This window comes from Schistocerca cancellata, chromosome 1 (genome assembly GCF_023864275.1).
Source record: "Schistocerca cancellata isolate TAMUIC-IGC-003103 chromosome 1, iqSchCanc2.1, whole genome shotgun sequence".
NCBI lineage: Eukaryota > Metazoa > Arthropoda > Insecta > Orthoptera > Acrididae > Schistocerca > Schistocerca cancellata.
Window position 1 is genome coordinate 541,822,069 of NC_064626.1, and position 23,841 is coordinate 541,845,909.

Sequence of the window (23,841 nt, forward strand, 5' to 3'; positions counted from 1 at the left end):
GTAATGTCTTCGAAGGTCAACGAAGGTCACACAGGTGGCATGAACGTCCATTTACAGAAGGTGTTCGAAGTGATGACCATTGGTGTCAATGCAATTCTGCAATCTTCTTAACATGGTTTGAGTGGTATTCCCTATCACATAGACATTTATCGAAGCACATGCTCTGACAATTGTCTCTCGCATATCTTCAGGTGTAGTTAGAACGTCTTTATAAAAAATGTCTTTTAGGAACCCCACAGGAGAAAATCTTAAGGCATCAAGTCTGGTGAACGAGCCAGCCACGACTCATCCCCTTCGCATCCAATCCAACGATTTGGGAACTGTCTCCTCAACTCATTTCTAGCCAGCAGTGAAGAATGTGCTCGATACCAATCGTGTTCATACCACATTCTGTTCCTTGTTCCAAAAGGTATTTCTTCCTATAACAGACCTAATGTGTCTTGCAGGAATGTGGTGTACTTCCTACCATTAAGATTTCCTTCGAAGAAATAGGGCCTGTAATTCTGTCCTGCAGAATCCCGCACCATACATTCACCGATCACGGTTTTTGGTGAGCAACTTGCCGCAGCCAATATCAATTCTCAATTGACAGTACTGCATGTTATGCACATTAACATTTCTATGGTTCGTGAATGTAGCCTCGTTAGTAAATAAAACAAATTGATAAATCTGTCATCCCTCTGAATCTGAAGTTGAGCCCATCGGCAGAATTCAGTGCGGCGCGTACAATTCCGTACCAGTTAATTCTTGGTGGAGACTGATGTGGTAAGGATGATATTTACGGCGATGCAGAACAATACTCTCGTTCATGCCAGATCCCCTTATGATTTGATGCGAACTCACACAGTGGCAACAGTACCGATTTAGGTTTCTTCGTCAGTAGCTTTCCTTCGCCGTGTATGTTTCCTATCCTTTAAAGTTCCAGTTGTTCTCAATTTATCATACACATATTTAAAGGTACGACGTGTAGGGTGAGCACGTTGAGGATTTCTTTCAGCGTATAAGTCTCTAGCTCTCATTAAATTTCGTTGCAATTCTCCGTATATCGACAGTCTCTTGATTCGACGATACTAGTCTTACCGTTCCTATTAGTGTTGTAATGTGAAACCGTCAAATGATGTTGACATGTCAATGACACGTTAAATGGATACTCCGTATTCGGCAAATATTTATTATTTACACGATATACGAGAGAGAACTGTAAGAGCATGTGCTTCAATATGCGCCCAAGTCATAAGGAATACGAGTCAATCCATGATAAGAAGATTGGAGCACTGTACTGATACCAATCGTCATCACCTTCTATAAATGGACGTTCATGCCATCTGTGTGACCTTTGTTGACCTACAAAGACCTTACTGTTACACATTATTGGATTCGCCCCGCTAGCAGCTATCAGAAAATAAGTACCAAACTATAGCATCCAATTTAAAAAAGCGAAGTTGATCTTTATATCTCTCAACAAGAAACCAACGTCACATTATGGCCCCCACTGTACCATGCAACATTTATCCCACAAACTTTTCAGCTGCTCTCATACTTTCGGAGTTATTCTAGGTGGCAATAGTTAGTGACTCACCATGTAGATGGTTGAAGGTGCTTTTGATTTCATATTTTCGTGAAGTACCAACTGTCAACATTTGTAGTTATTTAAATTCTGTATAACCTGATTCGAGGAACGACAAGCAGCATGTGTCGTCTGGTGACATGTTTGGCAAGACGCACCATGGAGGTGCAGAGCCACGTTTAGATAGGCCGATGAGTGTAAAGTGACAGTGGATTCATGGCCCGACTACAGATACAACTTTGGACGCTAATTTCATGCCGCTTGACGCCAGCCTCCAGTAACTTCCCACAGGAGTCTTTTCTCTCTTGGAGTTCTCCAGAACTGTTTGTACTTCACAATGCTTCTGTTGACTGCAACTTCTGTTATCTCTCACCCATAGGACTCTGAAATCTGTGGTGCCAACATTCCAATACTTTGCTTTTACTAACTCTGATAGATAGTCTCCTGTGTAATAGTTTAGTCTGAATGAAATAAAGGAGATTTATGCAGAACCTTGAGTCCATGAGGCTCCTACGAGTACCCTTCTTGAGTCACAAAATGCGGACTTCTCAAAGGTTTCCTGTGACAGTGTTTGACGCTAGTCCGATCAATCACCAGCCATCAGTGGAATTTTGTCTTTCAGCACTTTAATCTAACCTCCGTAAAATTTCAGACTTATTTGAACCCTTTGAACCCTTCTTCTATTCTATACCAGTACACGACAACGGGTCAAGTGGTTTCTCCACGGAAGGGAGTATGAACATCTCAGGAAAACGACTGGCACAAGAAATGAGCAGCTATTCCATGTAATTAATGATCACTTTTTACCAACTATGCCGGCCGCTTTGGGCGAACGGTTCTAAGCACTTCAGTCCGGAACCGTGCAGCTGCTACGGTCGCAGGTTCGAATCCTCGGGCATGGATGTATGTGATGTACTTAGGTTAGTTAGGTTTAAGTAGTTGTAAGTCTAGGGGACTTATGACCTCAGATGTTGAGTCCCATAGTGCTTAGAGCCATTTGAAGCATTTTACCAGCTATATTCACAGCTCGCAAGCCTACTATGACAAGAGGGCTGCACGAGGCATCGCTAGCGTGGGTCAGCAATCAGCCACCATGAGCTTCGTCAGTCGCCGCCACTACATCAGCTTCTGGCACATACCACATTTTCTGGGACTAGGTGCTGGTCCCCTGGTGAAAAAATTCCAGGCTGACTCCAGCCGCTGCTCGACTTCTGACCAAGGTGCAACGGATCCTGCACAGTTATGCAGGTACATTCCCTTCTACGCTGGGGTGGGTACCATGGCGGGACACGTCAACATTCGCAGAGGTGAGATTTCCGACTGGGTGGCTGGCAACTACTGTATTTAGAATGAGAAATCACTCTGCAGCGGAGTGTGCGCTGATATGAAACTTCCTGGCAGATTAAAACTGTGTGCCCGACCGAGACTCGAACTCGGGACCTTTGCCTTTCGCGGGCAAGCGCTCTACCATCTGAGCTACCGAAGCACGACTCACGCCCGGTCTCACAACTTCAGCTGGCAGAAGTGAAGCTGTGAGACCGGGCGTGAGTCGTCCTTCGGTAGCTCAGATGGTAGAGCGCTTGCCCGCGAAAGGCAAAGGTCTCGAGTTCGAGTCTCGGTCGGGCACACAGTTTTAATCCGCCAGGAAGTTTCAACTACTGTATTTGTTCGGCCATCGTCTGCACTGGTGATGCCTTGACTTGCGCCATAGGGTGGAGGGGTTTCGGGTTGCGCTGAATAGGTCAGGAGTTCTCAACACTCAGCTGGCGGCTACACGGGTAGCGAAGGCTGTGTGGCGTGGATTGGGCGGTTTTTTACGTTAGAAGGCCTCGGGAAAGTACGGGGTGGACTGCAATCTCAAAGGGTGCACGGCAAATACAGGACGTGCTTGGATCAAGGAACAGTCGGAATTGTAGTTGTAAATTGTTGTAGTTGTGCTGGGAAAGTCCCTGAGCTTCAAGCGCTAATAGAAAGCACAGAAGCTGAAATCGTTATAGGTACAGAAAGCTGGCTAAAGCATGAAATAAGTTCTGCAGAAATTTTTACGAAGTCTCAGACGGTGTTCAGGAAAGATAGATTAGGCAGAATTGGTGGTGGAGTGTTTGTGTCTGTCAATAGTGATTTATCTTGTCTACATCTACATCTACATCCATACTCCGCCAGCCACCTGACGGTGTATGGCGGAGGGTACCTTGAGTACCTCTACCGGTTCTCCCTTCTTATAGAGAAGTCGAAGTAGATACTCCGTGCGAATTGGTATGGGTGTAGGTTATACTTAACAGCCGAACTAAGTTAATAATTGGCTCCTTCTACCGACCCCCAGACTCCGATGATACAGTTGCTGCACAGTTCAGAGACAATTTGAGTCTCGTAGCAAATAAATACCCCACTCATACGGTTATAGTTGGTGGGGACTTCAACCTTCCCTCGATATGTTGGCAAAAATATTTGTTCAAAACTGGTGGTAGGTAGAAAGCACCTTACGAGATTGTCCTAAATCCTTTATCCGAAAATTCTTTCGAGCAGTTAGTCCACGAACCCGGGCGATTTGTAAATTGTTGCTAAAACACACTTGACCTCTTAGCCACAAACAATCCAGAGCTAATAGAGAGCATCATGACTGATACAGGGATTAGTGATCACAAGGTCGTTGTATAGTGCGGGCGCTAATGACCATAGCAATTTTGCGCCCTAAAACCAAAAAAAAGAAAAAAAAAGGTCGTTGTAGCTAGGCTCAATACCGTTTCTTCCAAATCCAACAGAAACAAACGCAAAATAATTTTATTTAAAACGCGGATAAAGTGTGACTAGAAGCCTTCCTAAGAGACAATCTCCATTCCTTCCGAACTGACTATGCAAATGTAGACGAGATGTGGCTCAAATTCAAAGATATAGTAGCAACAGCAGTTGAGAGATTCATACCTCATAAATTGGTAAGAGATGGAACTGATCCCCCATGGTACACAAAACAGGTCCGAACGTTGTTGCAGAGGCAACGGAAAAAGCATGCGAAGTTCAGAAGAACTTGAAATCCCGAAGACTGGCTAAAATTTACAGACGCGCGAAATTTGGCACGGACTTCAATTGGAGGTGCCTTTAATAGGTTCCACAACGAAACATTGTCTCGAAATTTGGTAGAAAATCCCAAGAAATTCTCGTCGTATGTAAAGCACACAAGCGGCAAGACGCAGTCATTACCTTCTTGCGCAGTACCGATGGTGCTGTTACCGACGACTGTGCCGCTAAAGCAGAGTTATTGAACGCAGTTTTCCGAAATTCCTTCACCAGGGAAGATGAATGGAATATTCCAGAATTTGAAACACGAACAGCTGCTAGCATGAGTTTCTTAGAAGTAGATACCTTAGGGGTTGCGAAGCAACTCAAATCACTTGATACGGGCAAGTCTTCAGTTCCAGATAGTGTACCGATTAGGTTCCTTTCAGATTACGCTGATACAATAGCTCCCTACTTAGCAATCATATACAACCGCTCGCTCACCGATAGATCTGTACCTACAGATTGGAAAATTGCGCAGGTCGCACCAGTGTTTAAGAAGGGTAGTAGGACTAATCCATCGAACTACAGACCTATATCATTGACGTCGGTTTGCAGTAGCGTTTTGGAGCACATATTGTATTCAGACATAATGAATCACCTCGAAGGGAACGATCTATTGATGCGTAATCAGCATGGTTTCAGAAAACATCGTTCTTATGCAACGCAGCTAGCTCTTTATTCGCACGAAGGAATGGCCGCTATCGACAGGGGATCTCAAAGCTTCTGACACCGTTCCTCACAAGCGACTTCTAATCAAGCTGCAGGCCTATGGGGTATCGTCTCAGATGTGCGACTGGATTCGTAATTTCCTGTCAGGAAGGTCACAGTTCGTAGTAATAGACGGCAAATCATCGAGTAAAACTGAAGTGATATCAGGTGTTCCCCAGGGAAGCGTCCTGGGACCTCTGCTGTTCCTGATCTATATAAATGACCTGGGTGACAATCTGAGCAGTTCTCTTAGGTTGTTCGCAGATGATGCTGTAATTTACCGTCTAGTACGGTCATCCGAATACCAGTATCAGTTGCAAAGCGATTTAGAAAAGATTGTTGTATGGTGTGGCAGGTGGCAGTTGACGCTAAATAACGAAAAGTGTGAGGTGATCCACATGAGTTCCAAAATAAATCCGTTGGAATTCGATTACTCGATAAATAGTACAATTCTCAAGGCTGTCAATTCAACTAAGTACCTGGGTGTTAAAATTACGAACAACTTCAGTAGGAAAGACCACATAGATAATATTGTGGAGAAGGCGAGCCAAAGGTTGCGTTTCATTGGCAGGACACTTAGATGATGCAACAAGTCCACTAAAGAGACAGCTTACACTATACTCGTTCGTCCTCTGTTAGAATATTGCTGCGCGGTGTGGGATACTTACCAGGTGGGATTGACGGAGGACATCGAAAGGGTGCAAAAAAGGGCAGCTAGTTTTGTATTATCTTGTAATAGGGGAGAGAGTGTGGCAGATACGAGAGTTGGGACGGAAGTCATTAAAGAAAAGACGTTTTTCGTCGCGGCGAGATCTATTTGCGAAATTTCAGTCACCAACTTTCTCTTCCGAATGCGAAAATATTTCGTTGAGCCCAATCTACATAGGTAGGAACGATCATCAAAATAAAATAAGATAAATCAGAGCTCGAACAGAAAGGTTTAGGTGTTCGTTTTTACGGCGCGCTGTTCGGGAGTGGAATGGTACAGACATAGTATGATTGTGGTTAGATGAACCCTGTGCCAAGCACTTACATGTGAATTCCAGAGTAATCATGTGGATGTAGATGCCACCCACAAGCAGTCATGCTACGCGTAACTGGACCATGTGCTGGTAGGTGACCAGCAGGTATCATTATTCGTAAGTGCATTCGTTACGGCATACCCATATTATGAGGAGCTCGCTTACCACGCTGATATGCCGAGAGGTGTAGTTGACACGTTGCGGCGTATGAGTGTAGTCAAACGAGAAATAATAAGGTGACTCTAATTCGATGTTGTTTTATGAAGTTACCATCAGCCTACTTCTCGCCATGACCTTCCACTACAACCCAAACCTACACAGAAGTGGCCCATCAAATTCAAGTCCACCACAGTGGGTATATGAATCTTACGTTATGACGAATTTCATATGTGGTACTAGGATCAAAGTATGTCCACCTACTATGTAGTGGTCTTTAGTACTGAGACTGGTTTGATGCAGCTCTCCATGCTACTCTATTCTGTGCAAGCTTCTTCTTCACTGAATAACTACTGCAATCTACATCCTTCTGAATCTGCTTAGTGTATTCATCTCTTGGTCTCCCTCTACGATTTTTACCCCCCACGCTGCCCTCCAATACTAGATTGATGATCCCTTGATGCCTCAGAACATGTCCTACCAACCGATCCCTTCTTCTTGTCAAGTTGTGCCACCAACTCCTCTTCTCCCCAATTCTATTCAATCCCTCCTCATTACTTACGTGGTCTATCCATCTAATCTTCAGCATTCTTCTGCAGCACCACATTTCGAAAGCTTCTATTCTCTTCTTGTCCAAACAATTTATCGTCCATGTTTCACTTCCATACACGGCTACACTCCATACAAATACTTTCAGAAACGGCTTCAGGATACTTAAATCTATACTCGATGTTAACAAATTTCTCTTCTTCATAAACGCTTTCCTTGCCATTACCAGTCGACATTTTATATCCTCTCTACTTCGACCATCATCAGTTATTTTGCTCCCCAAATACAAAAACTCCTTTACTACTTTAAGTGTCTCATTTCCTAATCTAATTCCCTCAGCATCACCTCACTAAATTCGACTACATTCCATTATCCTCGTTTTGCTTATGTTGATGTTCATCTTATATCCTCCTTTCAAGGCACTATCCATTCCCTTCAACTGCTCTTCCAAGTCCTTTGCTGTCTCTGACAGAATTACAATGTCATCGGCGAACCATCCCTCTCCATGGATTTTAATACCTACTCCGAATTTTTCTTTTGTTTCCTTTACTGCTTGCTCAATATACAGATTGAATAATATCGGGGAGAGGCTACAACCCTGTCTCACCCCCTTCCCAACCACTGCTTCCCTTTCATGTCCCTCGACTCTTATAACTGCCATCTGGTTTCTGTATACATTGCAAATAGCCTTTCGCTCCCCGTATTTTACCCCTGCCACCTTTAGAATTTGAAAGAGAGTATTCCAGTCAACATTGTCAAAAGCTTTCTCTAAGTCTACAAATGCTAGAAACGTACATTTGCCTTTCCTTAATCTTTCTTCTAAGGTAAGTCGTAAGGTCAGTATTGCCTCACGTGTTCCAGTATTTCTACGGAATCCAAACTGATCTTCCCCGAGGTCGGCTTCTACTAGTTTTTCCAGTCGTCTGTAAAGAATTCGTGTTAGTATTTTGCAGCTGTAACTTATTAAACTGATAGTTCGGTAATTTTCACATCTGTCAACTCCTGCTTTCTTTGGGACTGGAATTATTATATTCTTCTTGAAGTCTGAGTGTATTTCGCCTGTCTCATACAGCTTGCTCACCAGATGGTAGAGTTTTGTCAGGACTGGCTCTCCCAAGGCCGTCAGTAGTTCTAATGGAATGTTGTCTACTCCCGGGGCCTTGTTTCGACTCAGGCCTTTCAGTGCTCTGTCAAAGTCTTCACACAGTATCGTATCTCCAATTTCATCTTCATCTACATCCTCTTCCATTTCCATAATATTCCCCTCAAGTACATCGTCCTTGTATAGACCCTTTATATACTCCTTCCACCTTTCTGCTTTCCCTTCTTTGCATAGCACTGGGTTTCCATCTGAGCTCTAGATATTAATACAAGTGGCTCTCTTTTCTCCAAAGATATCTTTAATTTTCATGTGGGCAGTATCTACCTTACCCGTTGTGAGATAAGCCTCTACATCCTTACATTTGTCCTCTAGCCATCCCTGCTTAGCCATTTTGCACTTCCTGTCGCTCTCATTTTTGAGACGTTTGTATTCCTTTTTGCCTGCTTCATTTACTGTGGTTTTATATTTTGTCATTTCATCAGTTAAATTCAATATTTCTTCTGTTACACAAGGATTTCTACTAGAACTCGTCTTTTTACCTACTTGTCCTCTGCTGCCTTCACTATTACATCCCTCAAAACTACCCATGCTTCTTCTACTGTATTTCTTTCCCTCATTCCTGTCAATTGTTCCCTTATGCTCTCCCTGAAACTCTGTACAACCCCTAGTTTAGTCAGTTTATCCAGGTCCCATCTCCTAAAATTCCCAACTTTTTGCAATTTCTTCAGTTTTATTCTACAGTTCATAACCAATAGATTGTGGTCAGAGTCCACATCTGCCCATGGAAATGTCTTACAATTTAAAACCTGGTTCCTAAATCTCTGTATTAGCATTATATAATCTATCTGATACCTTCTAGTACCTCCAGGAGTCTTCCGTGTATATGACCTTCTTTTATGATTCTTGAACCAAGTGTTAGCTATGATTTAGTTATGCTCTGTGCAAAATTCTACCAGACGGCTTCCTCTTTCGTTCCTCACCCCCAATCCATATTCACCCACTATGTTTCCTTCTCTCCCTTTTCCTACTCTCGAATTCCAGTCTCCCATGGCTATTAAATTTTAGTCTCCCTTCACTACCTGAATAATTTCTCTTATCTCATCATACATTTCATCATTTTCTTCATCTGCAAAGCTAGTTGTCATATAAACTTCTACTGCTGTGGTAGGCGTGGGCTTCGTGTCTATCTTGGCCACAACAATGCGTTCACTATGCTGTTTGTAGTAGCTTACCCGCACTCCAATTTTTTAATTCATTATTAAACCTACTCCTGCGTTACCAATATTTGATTTTGTATTTATAACTCTGTATTCACCTGACCAAAAGTCTTATTACTCCTGCTACCGAACTTCGCTAATTCCCACTATATCAGACTTCAACCTATTCATTTCCCTTTTTAAATTTTCTAACCAACCTGCCCTATTAAGGGATCAGACATTCCACGCTCCGATCCGTAGAACGCCAGTTTTCTTTCGCCTGATAACGACGTCCTCTTGAGTGGTCCCAGCCCGGAAATCTGAATGGGGGACTATTTTACCTCCGGAATATTTTACCCAATAGGACGCCATCATCATTTAACCATACAGTAAAGCTCCGTCCCCTCGGGAAAAATTACGGCTGTAGTTTCCCTTTGCTTTCAGCCGTTCGCAGTACCAGCACAGCAATGCTGTTTTGGTCAGTGTTACAAGGCCAAATCAGTCAATCATCCAGACTGTTGCCCCTGCAACTCCTGAAATGGCTGCTGCCCCTCTTCAGGAACCACAGGTTTGTTTGGCCTCTCAACAGATACTCCTCTGTTGTGGTTGCGCCTACGGTACGACCATCTGTATCGCTGAGGCACCCAAGCTTCCCCACCAACGCCAAGTCCATGGTTTCCTGGGGGGGGGTCCACCTACTAACTTATAAGTTATTTCATTATTATCTACAAGTGAGCCATGTGTATTTTAGTACGTAATGTAGACAATTAAGATGTGGAAATAGTTCATTTTAAAGCATATTGTGCTTGCAAAGTGTGGTACAGCAATCTAAATTTCGGTGTTAACAATTGCTGCTTAACCTGAAAACCGTAACCTGTGTTTTGTGTTCAGAATCTTACATCTTTCGAAAAATAGAACAATTATAGTTTATCTGCAAAGTTCGAATTTATGGTTGAGACCAGAGATCTGTAATTATACTTCCGTGGCAAAATTTTGCTTTCGAGCTATCGACCTTCAATCTGTGTCTTGTTACACCACCATCTTTGGCGATGTTCCATCTCTGTCTTCTGCCAGCTCCGTCTTTGTCGTGTTTTAATCTACGTAAATTTTTCTTTTGAGGATGAGGAGTTTCCTTTTGCATATTACGAAAATATATAGTTAAACGATGTAAGACATAATACATGTTATCAAAACGCATTATTTTTAGTAAGATTTGTTGTGCTATAGTCTCGGAACAAGTAACGTAGATGGATAACCATAAATCTATTTTTTTTTTTTTTTTTTTTTTTTACTACTAGCAACATTTTGTCCTAGCAGAAGCAGTTAACTGCCCACTTAGCAGCTACATGTGTGTACATAATACACACAAGTTACACACGGAATTAACATGGGTCACTTAATATGTGACTGTCACATTTTACGCATCCGTTTTGACGGACATGGCAATCTTTAGTTTTTACCTTTTTTAATATTTATCGCTGTTGTACTGCAACGTTTGGCGCTATGGACAGATGGTGGCAAATGTTTGGTACTGCAAGACAAAGTCGGTATCCCACCATGGAGTCGCTATACTGTTTAGCTGACTGCAAAAGCCTAGAAACCCTTGTTATATACCTATATGAATGTGTATTACTACTGTTCAATATGCTATTGCACCACAGAGTCGTGTAATTTCCATTGTGTTACAAGAGAGAACAAGAAACGTTTTGAACTGCAAGATGTAGAATGTCGTGTGACTAGGACCTCCTGTCGGGTAGGCCGTTTGCCTGGTGCTAGTCTTTCGATTTGACGCCTCTTCGGCGACTTGCATGTCGATGGGGATGAAATGATGGTGATTAGGACGACACAACACCCAGTCCCTGAGCGGAGAAAATCTCCGACCGAGCCGGGAATCGAACCCGGTCCCTTGAGACTGACATTCTGTCGCACTAATCACTCACCTACCTGGGGCGAACAGTTGCAAGATGAAACTAATTCCCCAACATCGTGTCACCATAATGTTTATCTGACCCTGATAGCAGTATTAGAGACGAGTTTTTAAAAATGTTCAAATGCGTGTGAAATCTTTTAGGACTTAACTGCTAAGGTCATCAGTCCCTAACCTTACACACTAATTAACCTAAATTACCCTAAGGAACAACACACACACAGACACCCATGCCCGAGGGAGGGCTCGAACCTCCGTCGGGACCAGCCGCACAGCCCATGACGACGACTTTTCGACGGACTTAGACGTTCCTACGTTCATTTAGGTGATTCTCATTGACAAGAGAACATTTAGGTATAAGTTAAATGGGCAGTGACGCCCACGTATGATTAGTAACGCAGAATGTGTGTTACGCTACACTATGCTGTGAGTCAGATGAATTGGATTTTAGCAAGATAAGTCTTTTTGGGATAAAAAGAACTCAGACAGCAAATTCACTGCTGATGGCAGCCTGCCAGCCTTGTGCCACTTGACAGTCTTTGTAAAACAATTTAGAAGAGGAAAATAATTTATTTGAGCTTCTATTATGCCCTGCATAGTCTACTGTACGAATATTAAAGTTTGCTTTTACGCAAAGTTTCCTTTACATACTTTTTTGGGTAAATGCTTTTCAACGTGGGCTCTGCTTTTGGATACTTTTACCACAGTTAAGATGACTAAATTGTGATTACATGTCCTTATCTGCTGTCAGCTCTCGAGAAAGATAACTCACCAACCTCTCACGGCTAATCTACCTTCTGCAGTGACACCTCTCGATAATGTCAACAAAAATGCCATAATAGGTAGTAGTAGCAGGAGCTATTAGCAGTTATAGACATGCCTGGATACGTAGACAATAAAATTGTGACATCTGCCTTGTTTCAAAATATGGATTCCGGACTCATTTTTTCAGGCAGTTTCAACGGAACTCGACTTCAGTGAAATGTACGACTGGTTCAAATGGCTCTGAGCACTATGGGACTTAACATCTGAGGTCATCAGTCCCTTAGAACTTAGACTTCTTAAACCTAACTAACCTAAGGGCATCACACACATCCATGCCCGAGGCAGGATTCGAACCTGCGACCGTAGCGGTCGCGCGGTTCCGGACTGAAGCGCCTAGAACCGCTTGGCCACCGTTGCCGGCAGTGAAATGTACGAATTACATTTTGTTCCGTTTTTCTTTCTGTTACTTACTGACGATGCAAGGCAATAGTAAAGTGGTTAGTGGTGGAAACAGTTTAAAGAATGCATAAAACACATTGTACCAAATAAAAAAATCAATAAAATATGCGAAAAAACGTAAGTACAGACTATCAATTAATAACCATTGTGAAAATAACTGCAAATCCATACTTATACTTCTTTTTATAAAATAAAATATATATGTCGGAAATTTGGACGGTATTTAGGTACGAGAATCTCATTGAAAGGAATGTGACAGTACTATAGTTTAAAATTTTTACCAAAAGTCTCGAAAAGCTCTTGACAGGTCTTTTTTCAAAATATTACACAATGGTCTAAAGAACGGACGTTACCTGCATGTAAGCAAGGGAGAAAGGATTTTAGCAAAAATCTCAGAAAGTTCTTGAGCGATTTGCGTCAAATTTTCAAACAATTTACTACAGACTTTTCCATGATACTCTAATAAACGGACGGATATAGGCCATATATTTTAGAAGTATGTATGGTACATAAATATAAATTTAATACATTAAGAGGAAATGTTGCCAGTAAACATCTCGGAAAACGTTGACCGATTTTTTTCTATTTTTCTCTACACTAGAATAATCTTTCGGACGGATATAGGCTACATACTTTTTAAACATATGTGGCATATAAATATATACGTGATAGATAAGGAGTAAATGTTGTTAACAAAAATCTCGGAAACTTCTTGACAAATTTACTTGAAATTTTTACTCAATACTTACATAAAAATTCTGACAAAAGAAGGCAGTATTTTTTTAAATATATAGTATATTTAAATGTATATAGAGTACATAAAAAGGAAACTTTGGTTAGCAAAAATCTTAAAACGTTCTGGAGCAAATTATTTCAGATTCGTACACGCTGCTCTAATAAATTAAAAAACACACTGGCTGCATCTTTTTTCAGAAATATGTAAGTATAAAAAAGTATTTAATATATAAAGGGAAAAAGAAGTTAGCAAAAATCTGTAAGAGTTCGCAACTGATTTCCTACAATATCCTTATACGGTTCTCTATTAACATTCAGATGCTCATGAGTTACATATATTTTTTAACAATAGAGTGAAAGAAAATGCTGTGCTGGGAAAATGTGCGGACTGCTTTGTTTTTCTTTTTTGCATATCAGGGCTTTTAAAAAATTAGAGAAACCGTTTATTTCACATACATTATTACCCCTACATGCCTAATTTTAAACAAAAACTATACATATGACAGTATGTTTTGTCATCTTTGTTGCAGTCGGTTTTAAGAGGACATAGAAATGTTGTATTTATAACTTATCGATTTGTACTTTGAATACTACTAGGGAATATGGATCATCCGAAACTTAGCAGTCGTATCCATTGGTAGATTACAACTATAAGAAATACTGTCATTGTAGATACTTTCCTCATAGACTCAGCTGTTGGAGAAGTCTGCCTTGTATCCCTGATATTAATTATCCCAAACAAATTACCCATTCATTTTGATTGATTCCATTTCCCTATCCAACGTTCGTCCACAATAACAATAAACAAGGCTGAGATCTGAAAGAGTGGGTAAGAGGAGAAGGACAGAGAAGAGGGAGGGAGGGAGGGTTGAGAGTGAGAGAGATAGATAGAGGGAGGAGATTGGCAGCGATAGGTGTGAGGTGGAGATGGTGAAAGATTGGATGGGAGGAGAAGATGGACTGAGGGAGGGGGGAGAAGCTGGAGATAGCCGAAGAGGTGGGGGGGGGGGAAGAGGAGGAGATGGACAGAGAATGGAGGCAGAGGAGATGGACGGTTAGAGTGGGGGAGAAGGAGATTAGAACATACATACAATCTGTATACACATTTAGCAACTGCGAAGCATTGATGACCTGTCTAATTTGTGGTAAGTCCTTAGATGAGATGCTGCCAGGCTTGTTAAATTATGTATTTTGGTGTGAGAAAGACTATCAAAGCTTAACTAAATCACTATGGCCTCATATATAAAATAAAAATAGAAAACCAATCAAACCTGTACCACTCTCATGCATAAACAAAGAGTAAATTTTCATCAAATGACACGTATGTAAGAAAAAATGACTTATTAACGAAACTGAAAAAATAAAAGAAAGACATTAAGGCCTTTTCTGAAAGCGAAACGATAAAAGTCATACGATCATAGCACTTTGTCGTATTTCAGAGAACATAGAAGGATGAGCGAATGCATCCTGTAGCATTGATAAAACCATTCTTTGTGACTGAAAGCAGATTTTCATTTCACATTTTACTGGGACAACGTAGTCACGATTCTACTATCGACTTAAGTTCCTACAATAATGTCCTTGTATCCTTTTCACTTTTGGTTTATTTATTTTATTTTTAGAGGAACACCATTATCTATTTTCATTAATAAACTGAAAAAGAAGGAAAAAAAGTAATAGGGTTTTTGCAGAGAACGATGTGACATAAATCACACGAGCGGAGCACTCTGTCATGCAAAACAACAAAAAAATTGTTCTCTGATTTAAACATCTCGCACTGAATGGCTAAACGCATGCTTTCATATCGTATATTATTCTTTTGCAGGTCGGTCTCTTTGTTGCAGACGTCAATGAACATATCCATCTTCATTCTTCTGTTTATCAACATGGCAAACTTATGTTCCAATATGTTTGTCACATGTGGTGTAAGTAATTTTACTTCATCGATGATAAAGTGTAAACAACATTTGCATGATTGGTAGTGCATATAGTAAACGCTTGTATTGGTTGCTGTGAGGACACCATACAACACGAAGCTCGAAAGCATCGCTAACCCAGAAAATGTCTAGCAAGTAAGACGTTCAACTAGTGCAAAGCTGTTTTGCTTTGATAATTGTGTTGTGTCCGTCTCAGCAAATTCCTGCATGTGTAATATTGAAGTATCAGATGTAGACTTACGTAATGCTTCCAAACATTTAGCTTGCGCTTATATCACTAGCATCTTCTCAGGAGGAAATTTTGTGGTAAGTTCCTATGGGACCAAACTGCAGCGTTTATCGGTCCCTTGGTTTACACACTACTTAATTTAACTTAAATTAACTTATGCTAAGAACAACGAACACACATCCATACCCGAGGAAGGACTCGAACGTATGACGGGGGCAGCCGCGCTAACCGTGGCGAGATGCTTCAGACAGAGCGGCTACCCAGCGTGGCTTGTGCGGAAGAAGATAAACTCGTTACCTACGAATCATTTTCCAATTAATATGAAGGAAATGAGTATAAAGAGCTATTAGTGATGTAATACAGCGACCCCACTTGCTTTTTCGTCACTCTCTTACTGACCGATCGCTGCTTGTTTTCCGCATTAATGTTGAGGTAGCGTATGTTCATCACACCCTTATCTTGCTAGGTAAAGCCAACTGACCAAACTGTGGATGCTGCTACGACTAAGCAGAAATCATTGTTGGATCAATCTAGTATATCCTCATTTTTCCTTAATTCAACTTACACCGCATTGAGTAACATAAAATGAAATTAAAATATGCCATTAGCATATTTCTAGGTAATTTTTCTTGTAATAGATATTGTCTTCATTTCTATATTAATTGCATCTTTTTGCGACTGTTTTCGTCGATTCAAGTTTACGGTAACAAACCTGATGTAAAGACTAGTGATTCCTTAACTAGGAGATTTTTTGTATTTCACACTGACTCGTTATGTAAGTTTTAGTAAGATTTTAATGGTGTTGACATGAAGGATTGAGTAGCATCAACTGCAAGGGCTCATAGTGAGGTTTACTTTCTCGCTAATATTTTTCGTGCAGTAATTTGAAAGTGTGTTAGCCGTAGCACCTTCTTCTGGGAGTTGTCGCCGTTAACTACATTAAGTTTACGAGAATGGAAGTATTCGTAATTTTAAAGCAAGAAAAATTCCTGTATAAAATGCATTATATCTAATGATCACAACAAAAATTCTTGCTTGACTAGCGGGTATTATTTTTCATTTGTTGACAAGAGCAATGTGCATTGTCAACTTCACCTAGCAGAAAATGTACTCTGTTGGTGCAACATAATTTTCGTAATATTAACTGTGATAAGCTGACGCAGCAGTGAGTGTAGAAGGTGTTACAAATTAAGCTAACTGAAAAAAAAAAAATCAATGGCATTCGCAGGTTTGCTTACACGCTTAGGCTGACATCCGAATTTTCTTATGTGTGAGTCCACGTGCATTGCACTTATGCTTCTCAACTCTAATCCACAACTAGGACGCTTCATTTAAGGTCTTGATAAGGTTTCAGGGTGGTGTCGTGTTTGTCAAATTATTTTAACTGTTCAAAAAAGTCAATAGAATCTCTTGACTACATTATCAACGAGACACAGTCGGAATCAGTAAACTCTACACAAATACCTAGGAGTAACGCTTTGTAGGAATATGAAATTGAACTATCACATCGGCTCAATCATAAGTAAGGCACGTGGCAGACGTTGATAGAATACTAGGGAAATGAGATCGGATAACAAAAGAGGTTGCTTACTAATTATTAGCCGTGCGACCCATTCTAGAATAATACTCAAGTATATGTAACATGTAACAAATGGGACTAACAGGAGACACTGAATTTATACAGAGAAGGGCACAACAAATGATCACAGGTTTGTCTGACGCGTGGGACAGTGTGCACTCGGATTGAGAATAAACTGAACTGCCTCACGGTTAGAGACAAATGCCAACTATCCAAGAAGCCCTACATACAAAATTTCAAGAACCAGCCTTGCATGACGATTTAGGAATGTACTGCAACCCACCACACATTTCACTATAGGTATCATGAGGACAATTTTAATTACAGCTCACACACAGGCGCTAAAACAATCATTCTATCCGCGTTCCATACATGAGTGCATCAGGAAGACTCCCTAATTACTGGTCAGTGGGAAGCACCCACTGTCATGTACTTCACAGTGATTTGCTTGGTGTAGCTGTAAATGTAGATGTGAAGCAAGATTTCATATTCCGTTGCGGAGAGTTCTTTCGTGTGATACTCGCAGAATCGCTGTTATTGCTTCATAAGTCATGAGTAATGCGTGACACTTTACCAGAGTAATAATTACTTTTGATTCGCGTGTAGTGGTTGTAGTCATGCTTATACCAGTTAACGTAGAAGTCATATGTTTCGCATACTTACCCATAATTCTTGCTCTGCTATTTTGTAGGCAGTTTTGTGTGTGTGTGTGTGTGTGTGTGTGTGTGTGTGTGTGTGTGTGTGTGTGTGTGTGTGTTGTTTAGTGCACACGCAGGTTGCTTCATAATACATATGTCCAGTGTTATATCATAGGAATATTGTTTTACAAATATGGCCAGCTGATTTCAAGGGCGCTCAGTACACCAACGTTCTCTTATGAATAGCTGCTGCAGAGAGACGGAAGTCTGACAAAGGCTATGAAGGCGCTCTTGACGATACCTCCTGTCCTCTTCCAGACGGGGATGTACTGCATTTTCGGACAAATCACAACTGACCAGGTACGTGGTGTTATATATAATGCCATTCAATTGTATCGACATCCATTTAGAACTCTATTTTTTATTTGTTCGTTAATTTCGGAGTCTTACATACTGCATCCCTGCATAAACAGCTGTAGAGTTGCGTGGAAGTTGGAAGACTGTAGTCAAAACATTACCACCTTGGAGACAAGGAAAATTACAATCTGTCATTTTAGAAATGCGAATCGATTTTACTCACACCTGAGGTTGTAAACTTTACCAGCAGGGTTTCCCAAACTGAATGGAAATCTTTAAGACAGAATTCCTCTACTAGCCTGCACCAAGAATGGAAAAAAATTCTAGTCCTTTCTTTAATAAATCTGTGCTGTATCCTGTGCATGAGGGGTGGATCTCCCAATCGCACACTAAGATTTATTTCATTGATTCAGTACCAGATAACTACCAAGAGACAGTTTGCGAAATTTAGTAGCTCCATTGAATAAAATGTAAAGAGAGAAGAAGAAGAACAGGCACGTGAACACAAAGTGTAATAAGTCCTGCAGCCATATAATCAACTAACATGCTAATATAATTCTGTGTATTAGGAAAGGTTCCACTAGACAACTCAAGAAGTTGTTGGAAAATATGAACCAGTACCATTATAACAGAAAATTCAATACTGAGTTAGGGATTTCCACCACTGATTTCGTGGAGTCAACTTACAGATACAAAACTGTAAATGGAAATTTTAAATTTATCTGGAGAGGCACCTTTACTGACATGTTCGTCCCAGTTTCTTCCCTACATCCCACAGCTTACAAACATGCAGCATTTCACCACATGATCCAAAGCTTCCTTTCCATCACCATGTCCCAAGAAGGCTAACACCAGTAGTCTAATACAAGGAAAACAATAGCTACAGCAGTAATTTAAGGTCCAACACTACCGAAAACTTTCTCAGTTATAAAAGCGAAGAAAGAAGTCAGATCTTTAATCTACCTAGCGAACAACATAGACCGAATAGGAAGTGATGCAGATCACCATTTGTAGGTATAATTTCTATCTGGACAAGGAATTTTTGAAAGACAAAGAGTTTCTTTGTGCTTATCTGTTTTCATTTAAATTAGGTATACGTTTCTTCAACGCAGAGAATAGACAACCTACTATCGTGAGAACAGAGGTTTATAAGACTATTTGCCAAGAGTGTTAGTCCTGCTATATAAGGTACACTGGGTATCCGATCTGTACTAGGCTCCGGCAACATCGTTGAAGCTGGAGATTAAAGAAGGCAAAGTCATCCTTTGTTGAATATTGTTTAAATTAGGACCATAGAACGGCAATGGATGTAGAACTTCGACACATAGAAGGAACTGTGGCAAAGATCACACACATTTAAACATTAGATATTAAAAAAATAATGTGTGTATCCCCACTTTTACTATGGAATGAGTACCCTCAATTAAATTATTCACCCCTCTTAGGTAATGTGTAAACTTCCACATAGGATGGGAACCTTGGTGTCTTCATTCCTAATTAGGTTAACACAAATACACATTCCTGTCCACATAATCCAAAGTCTCTCTATTCCTAGTCAGACTACATACTGCCCTAATGAATATTATAGGGGTGTACAACACAAATATACCAATGTTAAAGTAGCCAACACAGATAAATTTTACTGTGTGGGCCGTCTACTGATAGATTAAGATTTTGATAGTTTTTCTTTGCTTGGTTGCTATCTTTGGAATCAACAGTCTTATTGCAGAAATGACTTAAAACAAGGAAACTATGTCACATGTAAATAAAAAAAAAGAGAAACAACTCAAAATGGTATTTCGTTTAGTTCATGCAACATAAATGTTTCACTAAGAACTCATAGTTGAATCAATAAAAATTTAAGTAATGCTGCTATGCACATTTGATTTCAATTAACTTCCTGTTCTCAATGATACGAGAAGATTATTTCAGTACGTATGTATTTACACTGTTGAGGCTTTACCCTGGACGTTCATGACTTTATCTCATTATTTTTACAGGGATTATCTCTTCAATGGATTAACTTTCAGGACCCATTCATTGAAAGTGGTCTGTTCACAAATTTCATATTGACATTGCTTGAGAAAGTTAAATTGTAACTATGTCATTCATTGCAAATAGCAATGAACTGTCTGCTATCTGTACTGAGCTGACCACAGCTAGGTCTTCCAGAGTACTGTTCCATTACTATGTTTAAAATCAGTTTTCTTCAAAGACACTGTGGACTCTCACATTCCGTTGGGGCTCTTATCACAAGTAAACAATTCTGTACAAGTAAACAGCACTATACTACATCCAGCTTAAAAAATGCATGAACCGGTTTACTCTGATGCCATGGTGCTATCACATTTTTAGTCACTACAAAACCGTAATATATGTTCATTACAAATGTAGCGTCAGTAGTCCTAGTGATCGTCAGCTAATCCTTTAACTTCGACACCCAGAGGATATAGACATACAAAACGCTGTGAATAAATGTAAGAACTATGGCGTTACGAATTCTGCAGATGTGCTATCTAACCACCAGTAGTGACTGTAAACCGGTTTACCAAGTTCTTCCTCGTTAATGAGACATTCAATGTTACAGAGTGAGAAGCTGTCCGATTCGGCCTTCGGCTGTGGTTGGATCAACTGCAATGCTGACTTTAAACGTAGCCTGATCATCCTCATGATGATGGTGGGAAGGCCAGTCGAGATCACAGTGGGAAAGACGTGTCAGCTGTCGAAGCAGATGTTGCTCCAGGTTAGCAAGCAGCATATAAATCTTGAACGTACATAGCCTGATCTCTGCCTATTTCCGTAAATTTTTCTCTCTATCGACCCCTCCCTTGCTAAGTTAACTACTCGCCACGTACTATAGAGCTGGAGCCTCGTTTGAAGAGGGACAGTTGTGACGTACATGCTAAGGCATCTGTTAATAATACGTAAGGTTGTCTTCCTTGTGAACTGGGAGCAGGAGTATGTAGTATAATGTGGATGATGAATTCATGGAAATGGGCCAACTGGCGGAGTACCGAAAAAGCCTGTGGGGAAAGTAGTGTGGCGCGAAATGTCGGTCATTTGCTGGCTGTTACTTCATCAATTACAACCACAACTGAAATTCTTTAAACCGGTGCTGCCTTACACCCCAACAGGCCTTTCATCACTATTATTCTGCTAACAGTGAGGATTGCCCGCAGATTCCTTTCCGATGCTATTCATACCACTAACTCTCCATTTCAAACTTTCTCTGTCCACTTAAGTCTTATCGGTCTTCTGTAGCACCTCCATCACGTTTCAGCTTCTAATTACTCCACCCTGGTTGTCCCCTAGTCCTGAGTTACTGCTATGTAATGCTGCTTTTAGAACAAAAGTTCTGGTTTAGAAACATCTGCCTCAACTTTGTTTCAGTATGTCCCTACTTCTTCTACCCTTTGCAGCTTTGCATACTAACTGGCTAATTAATTCAGCTCTGTACTTCCTCCATCTCATTCTGCTATGCAATTCTGACTCCTTATTGTTTTATGCTAGTAATTTTGCAATAACATCTGTAGCAATATTCTTAAGGAGACTGCCGATCAACTGCTGATTTCGTTGCCTGTGACATGTTCTTGTCCCTATTCCGGTGGGTGTGAGAGTGACTTTTAATTTTTTTTTCAGCTGCCAAGTATTCAAATGTTTCAGTTGCACACTCCCCTGACTATACTGGAGCATAGCTTTAATACAATGACAGACTTTTTAAGAAATTTTAAGTGTTTATTTAAAATGCCGAAACATTTTCTGTGTTGAATTATATAGATAAATACTGTGCCTTGTACGGAAATAAATTCATTTTATACACGTAAACAGAATAAGAGACGAGAAAAGGATACGCATGTGTTTTAGAATGATGGAAATTTCTATGTCAGCATGGTTAGGGTCAAACTGACAAACGTCTTGTGGTCTTTCTGTATCTGAATGTTTCCTCACTGGCATCAAGACAATACAGGAATGCAGCAAAGTCAGTATCATGTTCTAAATCTGTTTGCCAAAATAAATTGTGACGAAAACCTAATATATGTACCATTTGTCACATATGTATTCAACTAATACAGAAAGTGTCATTATTTGAGAAATATCTTCTCGAAAATTGGAGGAGAACTAGTTTGTATTTGAATCGCATTCCACTTACACATGTGAATCTATTACTGAACGTATTTAAGAGTAGAGTACTACATAGTGAAATATATTTGCTATAGGTGTTTCCGTTGCCACCATATTGTTGGTAGGTACCGAAACATACAACAACGTACAACAGCCTAAGATCATATTAGATTTGGTTGGATAATTCGTACAAAAAACTTATAATCATAGAAAAGAACATACTGATATCAATAAACTTGATAAAAATAACGTTGAAGTAACGAGGAAAGTATGAAAACGCGCGTTGGTACATAACAAGCACAACACATTAACATGTAAGATACACGTGTTTGAAATTGTTAATGAATTGTATGTGAGGTGTTACTATGAACCCGACAGCCACATTTCACGATTTTTCATTGTTTAGCCTTTTGTAGTCTGTTCTAATTAGGTATTGTTCTATCTACAGGTGCTCAACGGAACTTACGTCCTGCTGAACATGCTATTCCAGGTGCGCAGCACTGAGTGAAATCTCAGCAATGAATGTGGCTGATAAGTGGCACAGTGTTCGAAACACATCTCCACTGCAGCCTTGAGCAAAAAAAAAAAAAAAAATAGGAGTACTAGTATCAAATTGGAAGACATATAGCAAACGTTAATTATATATCTTACATAAGCTAAGACAAAAATTTCAAATGAATAATACAGTTGTTCACAAAACTGCTAGTTTAAGTTATTGTGCACGCTCCTTTTAAATGACATTTTCAATATTTGTTATCTCAGTTGTGTGACAAATCCTCATACACAGTTCCAAATCATTTATATGTTCACCTGAATAATAAACAATGGCAATCTATACCAATCAAGTAATTTACCTATTTTTTGTGATTATTATTTCTTTAATAAGTAAATTAATTCAAATAGCAACTGAACACAGCAATGAAATTAACTGCACTAGTTGCAGAAGGGGCACTTAGCTACACAAATTAGCTTTGTCACGTTGGTTATGTCCCTCTGCAGCGTAGCTTACGACGCTATGGAACTGTCTGACAATTTAAAGCAGTGTACCATACCAGATCTGGACCCTGTAGCTTTTCTTAGGCGAGATATATATATAACGAGAAATGAGTGAAAAAACTGTATAGTTGTGTAATTTACAAGCTCGCACAATGATCAAAGTTTACATGCTACACTAAACTTCAAATTACTTATTGTAAAGTGTAAAAAACGACAATATACAGGAGTTAGTATGTTAAAAAGAGCATAAAAAGTTACACATTAATTTATGTGTATCCTATTATAGAACGTAGAGGAAGGATTTTTATCCTCCCTTCATGGCGGGTCAATACTTGACATTGTGAATGTCTCAGATATATTGACGTTCTCATTAAATTTATATGTACTGTTACGCAACAAGGTATGTAAATAAAGAATGGTATTATGTATCAACTGAAAGCAGTTGTTACAATAGAATTTTATAACTTTGTGACGCCGTTCGCTAAGTGCAATGAATCTGCTTATCACTGGCTACAGATAACATTGTGAACACATATGTACAATTTTGCTCCACATGAACCGGAAAGTTCACAGGAAGAGATTCTTTGGGATACTAGTGTTCAAGTTAGGTATTTTCATTCACTGCATCCTAAAAAAATAACGTAAAAGGTTTTAAGGTGCTGAAGGGGTTGTGGGTACAGTCAACTATACAATAATAGGTAGAAATAAATATCAAATGGGAAAGTGAACTTTTCTTCCAT

At 40.0% G+C, this 23,841-nt stretch overlaps 1 protein-coding gene across 1 annotated transcript in view; it reads left to right on the forward strand.

Moving 5' to 3' along the window:
- LOC126189748 (uncharacterized) overlaps positions 1 to 22,613 on the forward strand; it is a 72,690-nt gene extending 50,077 nt beyond the window's left edge. Inside the window, exons 5-8 of the mRNA XM_049930970.1 lie at positions 15,069 to 15,168; positions 17,873 to 17,986; positions 20,571 to 20,726; positions 22,554 to 22,613. Coding sequence (XP_049786927.1) covers positions 15,069 to 15,168; positions 17,873 to 17,986; positions 20,571 to 20,726; positions 22,554 to 22,613 — 430 coding nt within the window. The remainder of the gene's footprint in view (positions 1 to 15,068; positions 15,169 to 17,872; positions 17,987 to 20,570; positions 20,727 to 22,553) is intronic.
- The last annotated feature ends 1,228 nt before the right edge of the window (positions 22,614 to 23,841 follow it).